Here is an 18,842-nt window from a genome sequence, read left to right as displayed (position 1 = left end):
TCCCTCATGGCGCCGTGGTTAAGAATCCGCCTGCCAGTGCAGGGGACACGGGTTCGAGCCCTGGTCCAGGAAGATCCCACATGCCGGGGAGCAACTTAGCCTGTGCGCCACAACTACTGAACCTGCGCTCTAGAGCCTGCAAGCCACAACTATGGAGCCCGCGTGCCACAGCTACTGAAGCCTGTGCGCCTAGAGCCTGTGCTCCACAAGAGAAGCCACTGCAATGAGAAGCCCGCGCACTGCAACGAAGAGTAGCCCCCGCTCGCCGCAACTAGAGAAAGCCCATGTGCAGCAACGAAGACCAATGCAGCCAAAAAAAGAAAAAAAAAACCCAAAACACTCTTGCTACGAAATTCCAGTTACAATAGACTGCGGAACACCTTAACAAATATAATAGTAATGACAAAGTTTGAAAACTGCAAGAGTTACTAAAATGGCACACAGACACAAAGTGAGCAAATGCTGTTGGAAAAATGGAGCTCAGAGACTGGCTAGGCGCAGGCTTCCCCCAGACCTTTAACCTGGAGAAAACGCAGTGTCCTCAGAGCGCAGCAAAGTGAGGTGCAGCTGGACTGGACTGCAGAGTCCCCCCTTTGGGGGACAGTGGTTGACAGCTTGCAGAGCAAGCGTGAAGGACAGCGGGGGGGGGAGACTGTCGCAGCCGCCGGGAAAGCTCTGCACACACGGTGGGGGTGTGTGTGGGAAGCGGTGTAGGTGCCGTGGACCACGCTGGGTTCATCGTTGGTTTCTGACTCTCGTGGCCTTGGGCACGTTGCTGACTTTCTCTGTGCCTCGGTTTCCTCATTTGTGACGTAGGGACAGAAGTGTTGATTTGATGGGATCGAGGGGATGCTTGGTAACATGGCTCATATCGTTTTGTGCCGCCCGGTCCGAAGATGCGCAGAGGCTCACGGCTGCGGTTCCGGCCTGGTTGTCGCAGCAGCAGCAGGCCTGGCTCTTTCCTCTAAAGACCTGGCGTCTGGCCTTGAAATCACGAGATTTGACAGCAGACGGGGATGCACCTGGCTCCCTCCCCAGGGCTGGTGCCGGGTGCTCGGTGTGGCCTGGCTGTGCGCGGTCCTGGCCTCCCTTTGGCCCACGAGCCCCCTCCGGCTCCCACACCTGCTCCTTGCTCTCCTGCGTCGGGAGAGATGCTCGTGGGGGTTGGGCGGTGGCGTTGCCCAGTGCTGTGCGTGGCTTGCTCGCCTCTGCTGGTGGAGGAGGGCAGCGCTTGCCGAGTAGCTGGGGTCTCGCACGTGGTTAGTTGCCTGTCGTCGTTCACAGCCCCTCTGTCCGTCGTCTGTGTGCCGTCGGCCCTGAGCCGTGTGTGGAGAGAGTGGGGGTGCCGTCGTGCTCACGCGGCGGTCTCTCCCCCGTGCAGATGACATCCCGGAGGACCTCAGGGACCCCTTCTACATCGACCAGTACGAGCAGGAGCACGTCAAGCCCCCGGTCATCAGGCTGCTGCTGTCCAGCGAGCTGTACTGCCGCGTCTGCGGCCTCATCCTCAGAGGGGACCAGGTGGCCGCTCTGCAGGGACACCAGGCTGTCATCCAGGCCCTGTCCCGGAAAGGGATTTACGTGATGGAGAGTGACGACACCCCCGTGACGGAGCCTGATCTCAGCCACGCGCCCATAAAGATGGTGAGTGGCCTGGGCGGCAGGCGGGGGCGGCTGGTGGGCTGCCGCTGTCCCCCTGCGGCGCAGCAGAGTCACCCCAAACGTTCAGGGTTCGAGAGCACCTTCTCTCCGCGGGCCAGGGGCTGATTTGGAAAGGGGGAGGGAGCAGATTCCTGTCGGCTTTTTCTCACGGGGAGCAAACTTTTTGCACGTGTTGTCGAGCCCACCCTCTTAGGTTGTTTCACGTGTATCTTCTAAGTATTTTTGTGCCAAAATAAAGAAGGAAATGCACCTGTCCTCCCCGAGCGTCTCCCCGCAGCTTTCCCGGAAAGCCATCCCACCAGTGTGACTCTCCCAGGCTGCTCCAGGTCTACGCCGCTGTGGCACCTCCCACGTGGCTTTGAGCTTTGGCCGGTCTCAGGCGCTCTGCGTTCTGTGGCTTTTCGCTCTTGGCCTTGGTGGATGTGTGTTGTGGATCGAGGGGACGTTACTGGTTCTGGGAAGAAAGGGCTCGAAGGCCTGGCGTGAGCTCAGCGTGCCGGGCCCCTGAGGCCCCAGGGGCCTGTGGTGGTCATGGGGCCTCAGGCACGTCTCTTGGCCCCTTGTACCTTGGCCCACAGCTGAGCAGTAGGGAAGCCCCGGGCTCTCACGGGGTCGTCAGAGATGAGGAAGTGGGGGTCACGTACAAGTAGAGATCTGAGTGCCTCCTTAGATGCAGAGGAAGACAGACAACGGAGGCGTTCAGCTGTGGGTCTAGGGAGGGTCTCTGCGTTGACCCGGGGCGGAAAGGCAAGGTTGGGTGACTGACTGCTGCCTCTGCCCCCAGAGCGCCCACATGGCGATGGTGGACGCACTCATGATGGCCTACACCGTGGAGATGATCAGCATTGAGAAGGTGGTGGCCAGCGTCAAGCGCTTCTCCACGTTCAGTGCCTCGAAAGAGCTTCCCTACGACCTTGAGGACGCCATGGTCTTCTGGGTCAACAAGGTGAGCGCTGGGGCCCTGCCCGGAACGGGGGCGAGCGGCATGAGTGGCCGGGGTGCTCCTTGACTGTGGGTCCTCTTCCCCCTGAGAGCAGCGCCCTCCTGTGTGTCCTGCTGTGACCCTGGCTAGCAGCGGCCTCGGACGTGTGTCCACTGTGGTTCAGACAGAGGGGAGCAGCACGGGCCTGTAGAAAGCACAGGTGTGCTGGCGGTGCACGTTAATAAATTCCTTTTATTTTTATCTCAAGCACGTACGTGCGTTCATGGAGATCTCAGTTTAGAAGGCATTTTGATTAAGGGAAAAATGGTACCTTCCTAAATGCTGTGATTTTCCTTTTATGTTTCGAAGCTTACAGTGTGCCTCTCTATACAGTCTTCATAAAGAATGTTCATTTTTCGTGGTGTGTGATTAGAGGATTACCTTGCCAAAGCCCTTTGGTTATTAAGCCTCCTCATTTGCCAAAGGTGTTCCATTAGGGACACTTTATTAAGCAGAGGAAATGGAACGTGGAGCAGCTCCTTGCAGAGTTGTATCACGTGCAGGAAATTTGGAGTTATTTCCTTACACAGTTTGCACATGTATTCCCTGCCACGTGAGGGCTTTATCAGAGGTGAGGTGAACGTCCGTGGCCGTGGGATTAGTTGAAGAACGCAGCAGAGCCTGGCAGAGTCCGCGTGCTGCTCCCTTGGACGGCCGCCTCGCCGCGGCGATGCCGCCCTGCTCTCTCCTTGGTTTCCTCCCTCATGTGGGTCCGGGGCATCGAGTGGATGAGCAGACCGCCTTCACCCTCTGACCCCGCAGTGAGGTGGAGGGCTTTTCCAGGACTCCTGTGGAGCCTCTGGCCCCGGTGGGACTCGGGAGCTGGCCGGTGGCCACGAGGTCGCGTCCCGGTGGCAGCACCTCCTCGTCCTTGTGCCCTGGCTTCACATAGTAGTACATGCGGGAAGCGTCCCACGGGGATTTGGTTAAAAAAATGATGTTCTGAAGTGATATTTCCACGGGAGCCCAGGTGTGATCCGAGCCCGAGCTCCCTTCCTGTGGCCACAGGTTCAGATTTTCTTTTCCTTTTCCTTTAACAGCTTGTATTGATTCTTTCCCCCTTATCAAAGGAATGGCATGGTTATTATAGACATTTAGAAAACACGGATGAGCAACAGAAGAGAGCGAAACTTCCCCATGGCCCTGCCACCTGCACACGTAGCGTTCTGCAGTGAAGTGCACTAACTCCCCAGAGTTTGTATTTATCTGGGTGTAACTTCCATACTTAAAGGCGCAGCTGGGGTCTTCCAGGCACTTGACCGTAGGCTGAGCTTTGCGTTTGGTGAGATGTGGTGAGTATGGCTCGGGCCATTCTGAGGCCGCCCGCCCGCCCGCCCGCCCGCCTGCCGTGGTCTCGACGTGTCGGGGCCGAGCTGTCCCCTCCCGCAATAAGCAGCCGTCTCCCTGAGCATCTTGGTGACTTCCGCCCACATGTTCCTGGTGGGTAGTGGTTGAGATTAAGCTGAGGTTCATTTTTAAAGGCTTTTGATTAGTTTTTGCCAAATTCTGACCATAAAGATTGTACCGTTTTTCTCGTACTGTTTAGTCTGTGTAAGTGTTTTTTCTGCCTGTGTCTTCTCATATACTGGATAGTATTAAAAAATACCTGCCGGGCTTCCCTGGTGGCGCAGTGGTTGGGGGTCTGCCTGCCGATGCAGGGGACACGGGTTTGTGCCCCGGTCTGGGAAGATCCCACGTGCCGCGGAGCGGCTGGGCCCGTGAGCCATGGCCGCTGAGCCTGCGCATCCGGAGCCTGCGCTCCGCAACGGGAGAGGCCACAACAGTGAGAGGCCCACATACCGCAAAAAAAAACAAACAAAACACAAACCTGCCGAGTTGAGAGGTGAAAATTAGCCCCTTTTACTGTTACTGCTTCACTCGCTGATAAAGTTGAAGTTTAAGGAAGAGAGTGTATGTCTGGCTCTCTTTCTCCCTTTTGGGTAATTCGTTTTGGCCAGGGTTCTTTGGGTAGGGGTGGGGGAACGTGCCTTCCCCTTCCTGCCCAGGACCCTCCCGTTTCCAGGGTGTTTGCCGTGTGTTCATTGGCGCTTCCCGGGTGCTCGTGGCCTGTTTGCCTGGGACTTGGTGGCCGGCCCGGCAGCACCGCTGTGTCTTCTGCCCCCATGTGGTGTCCCCGCCGTGTGGACACCGCCTCCTGACTTGCTGCTGTGACAGGTGTCCCCACCGCTCGGCGTGGTCACGTGGCCGCCTTGGCCGGGTCCGCAGTCGCACCTGACGCTGTGCTGACAGTGTGTGGGTTTGTCACAGCTCGCGCCCCTTCTCGTGCCGCGCTCCATTCTCCCAGGAGTTAATGCTGGCTTCAGCTTTTCATGATCCTTTTGCGCTTGCCCAGCATTTATGTTTTTATTCCACGTGCTCCGTGTTTCGCTGTTTCCTTAGCATCCGTGTGAGTTTCAGTTTCTCAGTTAGGAGGCTTTTCCTTCAGGTGGGTGCTCTGGCCTCTGCACCCGCTGCTGTCCTGCAGGGTCTCCCCAGGGTCCCGTCAAGGGCGGGATCCCCGCAGTCGCTCCTTCCTGGGGCTCCTCTCAGGGGAGGATCCTCTGGTGCAGGGTGAGACGTGCTCCCGCCTCTGTGCCTTCGGAGGGTCTCTGCTCACGTGCCTTCCCTGAGCTGTGATGGGACCTTAGCTCCCCGCGGCCTCTCCACTGTGGACGCTGTCGCCTGACAGGCTTCCAGCCGGGCCTGGAGACCTTCCCTCCATCCTCTCTCCACAGAAAATTGCTGCACGTTTAATGAGGTTTGGGCTCTGGGGAGGTTTGACGTTGGTGAGTTTTCTCTTCAGCGTCAATCTTAGATGTCTAACAAGAGCTGAAGTCTCTTGGAAACTCTGTCCCTAGGTTCCGTGTTCCCAGGATCGCGGCTGTGTGCGCACACCTGAGGCAGGTGTGAGCCCCCTCACACCCGCCCCGGCCTGCCTTTCTCCTGTGGGGTCTGTCCAGGGGGCCGCTTCTCACGCTGGGCTCCGCGTGCGGGCGCCCTCATCCCCGTCAGCGTCTCTGGATTCTCAGGGCAGGCCTGTCAGGTGGCCTCTGAGTTTCTCTTGCTGGGTGGCATCGATCTGGGGCCCGTCCTGCTGCAGACTGGATGGCACGCCTGCCACCTGAGACGCTTAGAGACCCCTCCGCTTGGCACTGGGCCAGCCCAGCTGCTGCCCCGGCCTGTGCGTCGTGTGGGGAGCGCGTCCTTGCAGTGCACCCCCGGCCCTGCTCAGAAAGGCCGCAGCTTACCCTTCCCACACCACGCCCTCTGAACCAGCCCCTCCCTCCTCGGGTGATCAGTCACCCTGGGGGCCCAAGTCGCTCCCTGGGGTTGGGGCCGCCCGAGCCATCCGCCGGCGTCCTCGCCCGTGTGAGTGTGGCTGGGTCTCCTCTGTGTCCCGGGAGTTTTCCCGCGAACCGTCTTGCTCTGGCTCTTTATTTTTTATGGACGCCCAGCCAGTAGCTTGAGTCTTTTTAAAAAAAACTCCCCAGCTTTGCCCAAACATGTTTTGTATACGATAAATGGACCCAGTCCCTTGAGTGTCGACAAGTGACTACATACGTTTAGCGTTCGCAGTCAAGGGACGTTTCCGTCGTCCAAAAGCGGTTCCTCTGCGCTCGTTGCAGTTAGGTGGAGTCACGTGGTAGGTACTCTTTGCGTCTTTCACCGACTACCGTGTTTTTGAAGTTGATCCACGTCATCGTGTCCATCAGTAGTTTGGTGCTTTTGAGACTCGGTCGGGTTCCACGGCACGAAGGCACTACAGCTTGTTCATCCGTTCACCTGTTGATGGGCACTCGGGTTGCTTCTGGTTTTGTTTGGTACGCATAGAGCTTCTGGGAACATTTGTGCACAAGTCTTGGTGCGCGGATACATTTTCATCTCTTTGAGTAAATACTTAGGAGTGAGTTGCTGGGTCCCATGACGATCAGTTTACCTTTAGAAGAAACTGTCCAAGTGTTCTCTGAAGTGACGGTGCCATCTTAGGCTCCCACTCGCGAGACAGGAGAATTCCAGTGTTCCACGTTCCGCTGACACTTGGTATCGTCAGTCTTCCGGTTTCGGCCGTTTGGGTGGATGTGTAGAGGTATGTCATGGTTTTAATTTGCATTTCTTTAATGACTAAAGATGTTTCTGTGTATCTTGTTAGGTGTTCACGTATTTTGCCCAATTTTTAATGAGGTGGTTTGTCTTAATGAGTTTCAAGGATATTTTATGTGTGTAAAGATTTAGGGATCCAGTGCTTTCCAAGGTATATATTCTTGTAATGTGTTTTTATTGTTTGGGTGTCAGGATAATGCAGGTGTCAAAAAAAGAGCTGGGAAGTATTCCTTCCTTCATTTTGTGAAACACTTTTTGTATTATTAGTATTACTAGTATTATTTTGTCCTTAAATCTTTGTTGGAGTCACTGGTGAAGCCATCTGGGCCTGGAGTTTTCTTGGAGGGTTTTAATTATGAATTCAGTTTCTTTAGTGTACTTATGAGGTGTTTAGGATTTCTGTTTAATTTTGTGACTTTTAAGGAATTTGTCAATTTTATTTAAATTTTTGACTCTATTGGCATATTCATATTTCTTTATCATCCTTTTAGTGTATTATGATCTGTAGTGATGTCCCCTCTTGTTTCCTGCTCTGTAATTTCTGTTTTTCTTCCCTTTGTTGGTCTGGTTTATCAACTTCATTAATCTTCTAAAAAACCTTCTTTTGGTTTTTGTTGCTTTCTCCAATTTTCTATTTAATTCCTCCTCTTGCTTTTATTGTTTTTCTTTCTGTTTATTTTGAATTTATTTTTCTCTCCTCTCTAGTTTGTTAGGGTAGAAGATTAGTTCTTTTACGCCTTTCTGCATTTCAACATAAACATTTAAAGTTGATATAAGTAGTGCTCTAGCTGCACGGTGCACATGTCTACGTGTGGTGGTTTCCTTCATTCTCTAAAATATTTTGTTTTAGTTGCGAATTCTCGTTTCAGCAATGGATTATCTAGAAGTTTGTAGTTCAGTTTTCATATGTGTGGAGGTGGGGTGGTTCTAGGTACCTTAGTGTTTTGGTTTCGAATTCTGTCGAGGTCAGAGAGCGTAGTCTGTGTGGTTTCATTTCAGTCCTCTGGATGTATCGAGACCTGTGGTCCACTGCGTGGTCTTACAGAGTGTTCCGTGTGCACTTGAAAAGGAGCCGTGTGTTCTGCTGTTGTCAGGGGAGTACTTTGTGAGTGTCAGTTCAGGTTGGTTTGGGGGTGTTTGCGTCGCTGGAGTCTCAGTCCCTCACCCAGGGAGGAGAGTTCATCTCCAGCAGTGATGTTGTCTGTTTAACCTTTTGGTTGTGTCAGATTTTGCTTTGTGTATTTTTAGTCTGTTGTTACATTTATACGTGTTTAGGATTTTTCTGTCCTTTTGTGGTCGTGCAATGTCTCTTTATCACAGGTGACAGTCCTTGCCTCCGGCCTCGGCATGGCCAGTGTGTGCACGACTTGTCTTTCTGTTTAAAGCGAGTTTCCACCTGGGCCTTACCATTGGAGTGTTCAACTTAATTGCATTTCATGTGATTATGGAGACGTCTGGGTTTTGCATCTTGTCTCCCTTCTGTATCTTTTCTCTGTCTTCCTTCTCTTCTGGCGTGTTTTGGATTCGGCGTTTTTACTACTCCATTTCATCTCCAGTATTTTTTGGGGGGGCTGCTTTAGGGTTCACAAATTTCATCTTCAGGTTTTCATAGTCTGCCTTCAAATAAAGTGATAGCATTTCACAGATAAGATCAGAAATGCCTTTTCCCCTTCTGGCCTTTGTGCCACTGTTGTCATTCATTTCATTACAGCCCCAGATAAGTTACTTTCACCCTCAGCAGCCAGTTATCTTTTAAAGTAATTAAAAATGGTTAGCAATATTTATCCACATATTTCCCATTTTTATTGCTCTTCATTCCCTTGTATAGATGAAGAGTTCTCAAACCTTTTGGTCTCAGAACCCCTTTACACTCTTAAATACCGTGGCCCTCAAAGAATTTTTAGAAAATCTCTCAATATTTACTGTATTAGAAATTAAAAACAGGAACATTTAAAAATATTTATTAATTCACTTAAAAGTAACAGCTCATTCCATGTTAATGTAAGCGATGTGTTTTTAAGGAAAAATAACTGCATTCTCAGAAATGGAACAAGTGGTGGTGTTTTACAGTTTGTAAGTTTCTTTAATGTCTGGCTTACCAGAAGACAGCTGGATTCTTACCTGCCTTTGCATTTCATCTGCCACAATATGTTGTTTTTATTGATGTAAAGGAAGAAGGTCTGGTTTCACGTGGATACGTAGTTGACGAGGGGACAGTGCTTTCATAATCTCCTCAGATAGTTATGCACATCTCTTTTTGATTCTGTACCAAAACTTGACAAGTGGTAGTTTCTTGAAGGCTATTTGAAATATGGAATTTGAAACTGTTACCAGTTAACTTTTTTTTTTTGCGGTACGCGGGCCTCTCACTGTCGTGGCCTCTCCCTTTTGCGGAGCACGGGCTCCGGACGCGCAGGCGCAGCGGCCATGGCTCACGGGCCCAGCCGCTCCGCGGCACGTGGGATCTTCCCGGACCGGGGCATGAACCCGTGTCCCCTGCATCGGCAGGCGGACTCTCAACCACTGCGCCACCCGGGAAGCCCACCAATTAACTTTTTTAAAAAGTTGAGGTATAATTCACATGCTGTAAAACTCACTCTTTTAAGGTGTGTGGTTCAGTGGATTTTCAGACACTCACCAGGCTGTGCAGCTGCCACCACCAGTCGCACGCATCTTTATCGTGCCCAGAAAGAGACGCTGGTGCCATCCGCAGTCCTTCCCCGTCAGCCCCTGGTGGCCACTCCTCTGCCTTCTGTCTCTCTGGATTTGGCCGTTCTGAACATTTCATTTAAATGAAATCTACAGCACGTGGCCTGTTGTCTCTGACTTCATTCAAGTAGCATATTTCCACGTCTCATGCGTGTTGTGGCACTTATCAGTACCACATGCCTTTTATGGTTGAGTAACGCTCAGTCGTATAGATATGCTGAGTTTTGTTTAGCCATTCCTCAGCTGGTGGGCATGTGTGTTTTCCACTTTTTGGCTATCGCGACTCCTGCCGTGAACATTCAAGTACCAGTGTTTGTGTGGCTGTGTTTTCACTTCTCTTGGGTTTATATCTAGGGGTGGAATTGCTGGGTCGTACAGGAACTCTGTGTTTAACTCTGTGAAGAGCTGGCAGACTGTCTCCGCGGCTGCTGCACCGTCTGTATTCCCCCAGCAGCACCAGAGGTTTCCAGTTCTCCACGTCCTTGCTAACACTCATCTTCTGGTTTTTTGATTCTAGCCATTCTGGAGGGTGTGAGATGGTATCTCATTGTGCTTTAGATTCACATTTCCCTGATAGTAATGATGGGAAGCCTTTTTCCATGTGTTTATTGGCTATTTGTAGATCTTTTTTGGAGAAATGTCTGTTCACATCCTTTGCCCGTTTTAAAATTGGATTATTACTCTTTTTATTGTTGCAACGATTCTGTTATATAATCTAGATACTAGCCCAGTGAACTTTTCTTTTCTTTTCTTTTTTTTTTTTGGCTGCGTTTGGTCTTTGTTGCTGCACGGGAGCTTTCTCCAGTTGTGATGAGCAGGGGCTACTCTTCCTTGCAGTGCGCGGGCTTCTCATTGCGGTGGCTTCTCTTGTTGCGGAGCACAGGCTCTAGGCGCGCGGGCTTCAGTAGTTGTGGCACGTGGGCTCAGTAGTTGTGGCTCACGGGCTCTAGAGCACAGGCTCTGTAGTTGTGGCACACAGGCTTAGTTGCTCTGCGGCACGGGGGATCTTCCCGGACCAGGGATCGAACCTGTGTCCCATGCATTGGCAGGCGGATTCTTAACCACTGAGCCACCAGGGAAGCCCCCAGTGCACTTTTTGTACTCTGTTGTAGTGAAACCTTTCTTACATTTTTCCTGGTCCTGTTACTCACGATTCTGTGAGGCCTTGTCGTTGGGAACATTGTTTTGCTGAGTTGTATTGATCTTCCCAATGTCACATTTCACGATATAGTATCAAAAATTACATTCATTAATAGCACCACCAATCCAATCAGAAAATCCTTTCCATGTTAGGAAGGTACCTAGTTTATGGCAGAAACAAATTTTCTAAAATTTTTAACTTCTAGTATTTTATTGTGAAAAATTTTAAACATGCAGAAAAGTTGACAGAATTATACAGAGAACACCCTGTATCCACCACCTAGATTTTACAGTGAACATTTTTTACAGTACTTGCTTTATCACTTATCCATCCGTCCATCTATTCTAATTCATTTATTTTATCTGTTTACTTTCTGGCTGCGTTGGGTCTTTGTTGCTGCGCACAGGCTTTCCCGAGCTGTGGCGAGCGGGAGCTACTCTTCTTTGCAGTGCGCGGGCTTCTCATTGCGGTGGCTTCTCTTGTTATGGAGTACGGACTCTGGGCACGCGGGCTTCAGTTAGTTGTGGCTTGCAGGCTCAGTAGTTGTGGCTCGCGGGCTCTAGAGTGCAGGCTCAGTAGTTGTGATGCACGGGCTTAGTTGCTCTGCGGCATGTGGGATCTTCCCGGACCAGGGATCGAACCTGTGTCCCATGCATTGGCAGGTGGATTCTTAACCACTGTGCCACCAGGGAAGCCCTGATTCATTTATTTTAAAACTTATCAACGTTGATTTTTCTTTTGTCTTTCTCTTTTGAAAAACAAATTTTCTACATTCTTGATCTGATGTGCATGATTTCACTTACCTTTATCCTTGTTTAATGAGAAGACATTCAGTTCTGTGGCATTTCATCTGATTATAGCTTTGACCATGTCCCCGTTAACACTGATGAGTGTTTTTCTCCACGCTATTACTTTATAATTGCAATTTTGATCATTTCCGAGCAGTTGTATTAATCGTTTACGAGTGTCTCATGACAGTTCTTAGCGCTCTTTTGGTGGTCAGGGAATGTGCGAGCACCTGTTTACTTCGGGGGTTTTCAGCCAGACCATGTTATCAGCAGCATTCGCTGATAGTGGCGGCGAACTTGGGCTGCCCGTGCACCGGGGACACTCAGCTCTGAGGCTGCCGATCCTGTCATGAGGTGGAAAGCATCACGCGGGTGCTGTGGGGTGTGAGGGCCTTCCTTGCTCTCTGTGTCGAATCACGGGTCACAGGGAACCCATGTATTTCTGCATGCGTGTCACGGGTCTAAATATTACCTGCATCTAAGAGCCTGAGTTCAAACAAGTAAGGTGGGTGCTGGAAGGATGTACACACCACTGTTGGAAATCAATTTCAGTTGCCTTTTTAATGCATTTAATTTCTTCTACTTTAGGTAAATCTTAAAATGAGAGAGATAACAGAGAAAGAAGTTAAGTTAAAACAGCAGTTATTGGAAAGTCCAGCTCATCAAAAGGTAAAGGGTAAATTTCACTTCTCTGGAACGCACCAAGTCAGCGTTGCTCCCGTTTTAAAGAACTGTGTCTGTGTGTGCTCTGTGCTTGTTCGTTGTTCTTACCAAGCAGGGAGCGAGTGCCCTGGGCCCCGGCCCCGGTGGCGAGGGCGCGGTGGCCCACTGCCCTTTCTCCCAGGCAGGGGCAGCCTAGTGTTGAACTTGGGAGGGTGGGGGAGAGGTGGGAGGTGTCGGAAGCTCCAGAGGAAGGGACGTAGGGTCACCCGGGGTGAAGTCAGCGTGGCGGGTGGGGGGGTTGCCCGCAGCCAGGGGTCCCCTTGGAGCCCTCACGGACTGTGAGCCCGGTGTGGGATTCAGGCGGGTAAATGTCACGTGTCCAGTGAAATGAGCCACTAACGTCCTGTGTGACCTGATTATTATTATATTTTTTGGCTGAGCACGTGTGTGACTGAATCCATGTTCTTCAAACGCGTGTACGACGTGGCCTGGCCTGGGCTGCGGGCCCCTGGGCTGCGGGGTGAGCGACTGTCCCCTTGCTCCCCGCTCTTACCTGGACCCCGGGGATGCTGTCCGTGAGCACCTCACCCCGGCCACGCTTCCGTGAGCCACCCCCCTTCCTCAGATGGGCGTGGACGACTCGCTGAGCCCCTCCCCGAATGGCGGTTGGCTCCTGTCCTTTTTGGTGCCCGGCCCGTGCGGAGTTTCCAGAGTAGTCTTTGCTCCCGCAGAGGCCAGTGTCGTAGAGGTGCCTGGGAGCTTCCCCTGCGGTCATCTGCTAGCGCAGAGGGACGCCCCGCCTCTCGTGTGAACGTGGTGTGCAGGTGTGTGTCTCGTCTGTCCACGCGTGCGCCTGCCGCGCTGACCTCCTCTCCTGCCTTCCTTCCCTCGCCTCCCGAGCAGTCTCCCTCCAAGTGGTACTGGAAGCTAGTGCCCGTAAGTGAGCTCCGCGCGTGCGCCCAGCTGCCGTCCAGACGGCCGTCCCGCCGCAACCACTTGCTTCCATTACAGACTGCTCGTGACTGTTTGTCTGAATGTCCTCCTTGGTGGTGTTGTTGCATTTCCCGCGGGGCAGTGATGGCCCGGTTCTGGGCAGAGTAGACGGTAACGAGGCCCTCTGGAGCCCTAAGGTGCATTTCGTAGCCAGCACCCCGAGTGTGGTTTCGCCCAGTTTCTTAGGTAGACTTGCAGACAGTTTCTTCTTCGGACACATAGTTAACGTCTTTATGTGACGAACTTCAAGGTCAGTGACAGGCTGTATTCTCCTTTCTGATAGGTGCCAGCAGGAATGGCAAATCATCCAATTTGCTAAGTTCCCCTTTGGATTTGTCCTTCCTGACGTTACGGTCCGTGGTGATTCGGTCTGCAGCTCAGGCTGTGCTCCACCTGGGGACCTGTTCTGGAAGCAGGACCAGTTCGTTACACTGTTTCCCACGGAAAAATACCTGGTGCTCCAAGTGGTGCATTTTAAAATGAAGTTTTGGAGAACAAATCTTTTTGAAGACTCCTTTATTTGCCTGATCCTTTAGTTTAATTACTTGGATCAAATTATCCTTAGAATTCCATCATAAAGGAGATACTGTGGATGTAAAACTGTCAGTGGGATCTGCGTGAGCAGTGATATGGTCTGCTTTGTAGCTGATGGATAATCTTGCTTCTCTTTGAAATATATTAATAGCAAAGAGGGGGTAAGCGTTTTTATGCATATTTACGTATCTCTTAACTTCTCGAAAACTGAAGGCCAAAGAGAGAACTGCTAAAAGCAGTTACGAGCTGTAGTGAGGACACAGTCAGAGATGCAGGTGTCCTCCCGGAAGCGGGGTTTCAGATGAGACTCGTGTAAAAACTGGAGAATGTGGCCGAGAGCAGAGCGCCTGTAGGTTTCCTCCTAGCAGTTGGCCACCGTGGCTGCCTGAGCGCATGTCTGGCTCATCGGTAGCGGGGTGACTGTTAGGCTGCTGGGGCCCCCTCGAGGGGTGGCACCGGCTCCCCCGACCCAGGGCTTCAGCACTTTCCCTGATGCAAGCGCACACCATCCACCCTCAGCCGCGAAACCACCCGCTTCCCTGCATGCCGTGCTCGGCCCGCGCGCTGTCTGTGTGTGTGGAGACCTGGCCCGGCGTGCGCCTCGGGCTCTGCATGCGGGAGCCCCAAGGCTGGCCCCTGGGCACGGCGGCCCGAGAAACAAGTTAAAGTCCATGTCGAGGCCAGTGTTAGTGGCGTGCGTTGCACGTGCACGGGTGAGGCGTGTTCTGTGCAGATGCCGGTGCTGACTGCCCTGCGCTGTGCGCACACTGCGTTCTTGCTGGGGCGCCTTCCTTTGGGTTGACTCTCCTGCACGGCTCGCGGAGGTCCATAGCGGGCAGCACGGGTGGCGGGTTTTCTCCCTCGAGCTGGCACTGTGTTCTCCTCCCCTGGAGAAGGCGCGGCTGCAGGAAATGCCAGGCTCACCTGTGCCACAGGACGTGGTCCCCTGGCGGCCTGTGTGTCTGTGCTCGTGAGCGAGGCCCAGCTCCAGGGGCAGTGCCCAGGGGCGCGGGGAGAGCACCGTGCACGTGGCTTCCTGTAAAGGCAGAAGCACAGAAACCTTGAAGAATGCCTGTTTTTTACAGCACTCAGGTTCCTGACGCTTCCGTGCACTGACGGAGGGGCTGGTTGACGGATGAGACGACATTCCGTCTAACCTGGTTTTGGGTATTTTCTCAAACTCTGTTAGTGCTGCTTCGTGTTCTTCACAGTGGCCAAGGTTAACGCTGCTAATCTGAGAAAAGTAACAGTAACGTGGGTCTTCCCAGCGTAGGCTGTTCGCCGTTTAACTTGTTTCTCATCCGCTGATGGTGCGCGGCCTCTGGCAGTGTAGACGTGTGTCCTGCTTCCTTGCCCTGGGTGTGCCCGGCCCTTTAGAGTGAGACGGCCGGGTGTCATTAGCGACTAACTGCTGTCACCCAGTGTGGCCACGAAGCCCAGTTCCCTGGATCGTGACATACGTTCCAGGCGGACTGTGCAAGCCAGACGTTTGGGGCTTTCCCACGTGATTGCCGTTGTTCTAAACGTCGTCCCGCAGGACTCCTGTTAACTCTAGATTTGACGGCCTGCCTGTGACGTAGGCAGCAGTGACGGCACCTCGCGCGTAGTGACCCTTTCCCTTTTCTCCACCGCAGGTGCGCTACCGCCGAGAGCACCTGTCAACGAGGCAGCCACCCTACTTCCCGTTGTTGGAGGACCTGATGCGGGACGGCAGCCACGGGGCTGCTCTCTTGGCCGTGGTCCACTACTACTGCCCGGAGCAGATGAAGCTGGACGGTGAGTGGAGCACGTGCCTCTGGAATGGACCTGAGGCTCAGGAGGCTGTTAGGATGCTCTGATCCAAACAGTCAGAACACCGGGGAGTCGCCCTGAGTCCTTAGTGCCAACCGGGGAGGTGCAGAGGCGGGCAGCTCTGACGGTGGCGTGCTTGTCGGTAGCCTCCACCAGTTTTCTCCGGGGTGAAATGGGACTTTGAAATATTTGGGTAACGTGTTAAGTATTGGTGACTGTACTTCAGTCTCAGAACAGTTGAGAGCTCGTCAGCCCTACTCTAGTTGATTTAAAACATCTAGAATGTGGTTTAGGAAAATGAGTGCAGACCCGTCTGTTGCCAAGCCGTGAGTGACTCGTGTGCTTGGTGTTGGTATCACCGTGTCGTGCGTCTCTGAGGTGCTCACGCCTGGCCGCGGGGAGAGGTGCGGGTGATGCCGTGAGCAGCATGGCGCCGGGCACCTGTCCGGGGCCGTGCGGACAGGAGCTCTGATGTAGGTTTTGCTGAGTCCTCTTCTTTCTGGGGGAGGGAGGTGTGAGGCCCACAGATGCCCTGACCGCCGGCCGCACGTAGAGTGTCTGTCAGAGTCACTGCCGGTGCTGAGCTGACGTCGGTCCTGCTTCTGATCCAAGTGCAGAAGTGCTGGGTTTTGTAGTTTCTAAAGCACACAGCTGACCTTGAAAGAAAGGGGGGCTCAGGTTCCAGGAGGGGGTCTCCATCTGTGATTGAAAACCCCCAGATTGGCACGTGCTGGCCCCAGGTCCGTTAGGCCTCTGTCCCCGTGCGGCCTGGGCCGTGTGCCGCTGAGACCTGTAACCGGGGCCCTGGAAAGGACTGGGGAGGCTCCCCCGCGGCCAGGGAAGACCAGGAGGCTCATCTCGCGGCGGAGGCGGAGGTCGTTCCTGAGGAAGTGAGCTGCCAGGCGAGTTCGTTCGGGTCCAGGACTCGTTTGGCGGGAGTCAGAGCAGAGTGTTGCCGTGTGGGAGCACAGCCACCGCCAGGGTCCGCCAGACCCGCAGAGAAGGGGCCCTGCCACCACCAAGCCGGCAGGCGCCGCGGACCGAGCCCTGAATGCGAGCGCAGAGTGTTTAAAATGCCGACGTGTGGGGCGCTCGAGCGCGCGGGGCTCCCTCCCCTCGGCCCTCCGCCCGCTGCGTGTGTGGGTAGGCAGTCCTGCCTCGGGCTTTGTCCAGCCTGTCTCTAACCTGTCCTCCGGGGCCTCGAGACAAAAACAGCTACGAGGGACAGAGAGCCTGTGCTACCGAGGAAGGGAAAACCCACCGAAGCTCATTGCACCTAATAGCGGAACGTCAAAACGGGGCTTTAAAAACGACAGAACCACAGGGTGGAGTGACTGGAGCCAGGCTCACGACTTGCCTTGCGGGACCAGGCTGAGGAAGCAGGGGAGGGCAGGGTGAGGCCAGAGGGGCCTTGAACACACGGACGCAGGCTGGGCCCAGTGCACCAGCTCGTAGGGGTCGTGCTCTTTTAAAACGAGGAAGCCTGGAGGCCTTTACAAAAGTGGGCTTGATTCAGGCCACGGAAGAAACCTCGACGGATTGCAGAGAATTGATAGTTCCTCACAACACAGTAAAACGAGAAGTCAGTAACAAAAACGTGCAGCGTATGTCTCCAAACCTTTAAAATTGTTAGTGCTTAGAAACCAAAGAAGATACTTCAGAATAGTTCATGGATCAAAGTAGAAATTACAGTGGAATTTTCTAGTGGGAGCTCTGTAAGGGCAGGCGTTTTTATCTGTTTGTTCACTGATACATCCCAACCGTCTAAAATAGCGTCTGGGACAAATGTGATCAGGTTTGTTGAATTAAATGGATGAACGACGTACGTGCCAGAACCCACAGGACGCAGCTCAGAGCGACGGGTGAAGGGAACCGTCGCCTCAGTGCAGTCTGGACAGTAAGGAATTTAAGAATTAATGAACCAGGTTGATCTCAGCGCATTCGAAAAGAACATAGAAATAAACCCAAAACAGCTGAAGCAAGAAAAATTAAGAGTAGTCTTTCCCCTCTGGTCAGAAATCACCCCAACACATGGAGGAGACAGGCTGAACTGCAGGTTCCGTCCTGAAGAGGACGGCCCGCCTGGGCTCTGGACAAGCCACCTGGTGAAGGAGCGGAGCAGAGGGGTGCAGAGGAGGCCAAGCCAGGCATCCCGGGAGGGCTCCAGAGCAGACGTGCAGGCCGTCTTTGCTGGGGTTATTCCGGCACGAGGAGCAGAGCATGGGAGGAAGGGCATAGGCTCTCTTTCCTTCTTAACATGGGTTGAAAATCCTGTGTAAAGTCCTAGAAAACAAGAATTGAACGGCTGAGCGTGTTCTCCTGTTCATCTCAGGAGGCACAGACCAAGGTCTGTTAGAAGCCACTGCCCGTTTGTGACGGATGCCCTTGGCCTGCCGCTGACGTGCTCTGACCCCACAGAGGTTCTCGACCCCGGACTGTTGCAGTCAGGGGGACGGGAGGGGGTGCCGTAGCCCCAGCCCTGGCAGGGTGACTCTGTGCACCTGCCCCGCGCACGGTGCCAGCTCCTGGTGAGTGTTGGGACCCACAGAAGACCTGTCTGTAGTGCTGGGGAATAAACGCAACAAAAAGATGTGGGACCGTGGGAAAAATCGTGAACTCTGCCGTCGGGTGGGATTTAAACTATATTCTTAGATGCCAAGAAGCAGTATAAACATTGTGATGTCCCCTGATTGTTCATGCAGTTGTTGCGAGTCCTTTTTACAGAAACTGACAAGGGAATGTAAAATTCATGTGGAAGACTGGAGGCCAAAGGGACAAAATGGTTGTTTTGGAGACTTTATTTTTATTTTCGGCTGCGTTGGATCTTCGTTGCTGCGCGTGGGCTTTCTCTAGTCGCGGCGAGCGGGCGCTACTCTTCGTTGCGGTGCACGGGCTTCTCATTGCGGTGGCTTCTCTTGTTGCGGAGCACGGGCTCTAGGCTTGCGGGCTTCAGTAGTTGTGGCGCACGGGCTTAGTGGCTCCGCAGCCTGTGGGATCTTCCCAGACCAGTGCTCCAACCCGTGTCCCTTGCATTGACAGGTGGATTCTTAACCACTGCGCCGCCAGGGAAGTCCTGCAGACTTTATTTCGATGTGAGTTTACTTTTACAGAGAAGGTGCAGGAATTGGTGCATACTTGTCCCCAGACTTTCCAGCCGTTACATCTTGTCACATTTGTGCTCTTTCTCCCTGAGCTAGTTGGGAATAACTGGAGAACAAACACATTCTTTTTTTTTTTTTTTTTAAACTTCAACAACCTTTTATTACCAAATTCACCCAGGGTTAACCCTTTAACCCACCTAACAGCAAAACAGCATCTCCAACAGGATCTAAGATGGAGGTGCACACCTAATAAAGATTGTCTGTTAAAAACAAAACAAAACAAAACACACACTTGAATAAGTATTTTTTAAAAAAGCAAAATTCGGGCTTCCCTGGTGGCGCAGTGGTTGAGAGTCTGCCTGCCGATGGAGGGGACA

The 18,842-nt window shown here is 52.9% G+C and overlaps 1 protein-coding gene across 5 annotated transcripts in view; it reads left to right on the top strand.

The window, feature by feature from the left end:
* CAMSAP1 (calmodulin regulated spectrin associated protein 1) overlaps nucleotides 1–18,842 on the top strand; it is a 55,127-nt gene that overhangs the window by 16,160 nt on the left and 20,125 nt on the right. For 3 of the 5 annotated variants that reach the window (XR_004527198.2, XM_033859045.2, XM_073806792.1), the window contains 4 exons: nucleotides 1,382–1,644; nucleotides 2,447–2,608; nucleotides 11,972–12,052; nucleotides 15,208–15,349. Coding sequence is in view for 4 of the 5 variants with exons in the window: in XM_033859045.2 (XP_033714936.1) it covers nucleotides 1,382–1,644; nucleotides 2,447–2,608; nucleotides 11,972–12,052; nucleotides 15,208–15,349 (648 nt within the window). In the remaining variant the exon portion in view is untranslated. The other 2 variants (XM_033859046.2, XM_033859047.2) reach the window with 2 other exon arrangements.

This window comes from Tursiops truncatus, chromosome 6 (assembly GCF_011762595.2).
Source record: "Tursiops truncatus isolate mTurTru1 chromosome 6, mTurTru1.mat.Y, whole genome shotgun sequence".
Taxonomy (NCBI): Eukaryota; Metazoa; Chordata; class Mammalia; order Artiodactyla; family Delphinidae; genus Tursiops; species Tursiops truncatus.
This window is presented reverse-complemented; position numbering and strand designations above follow the sequence as displayed.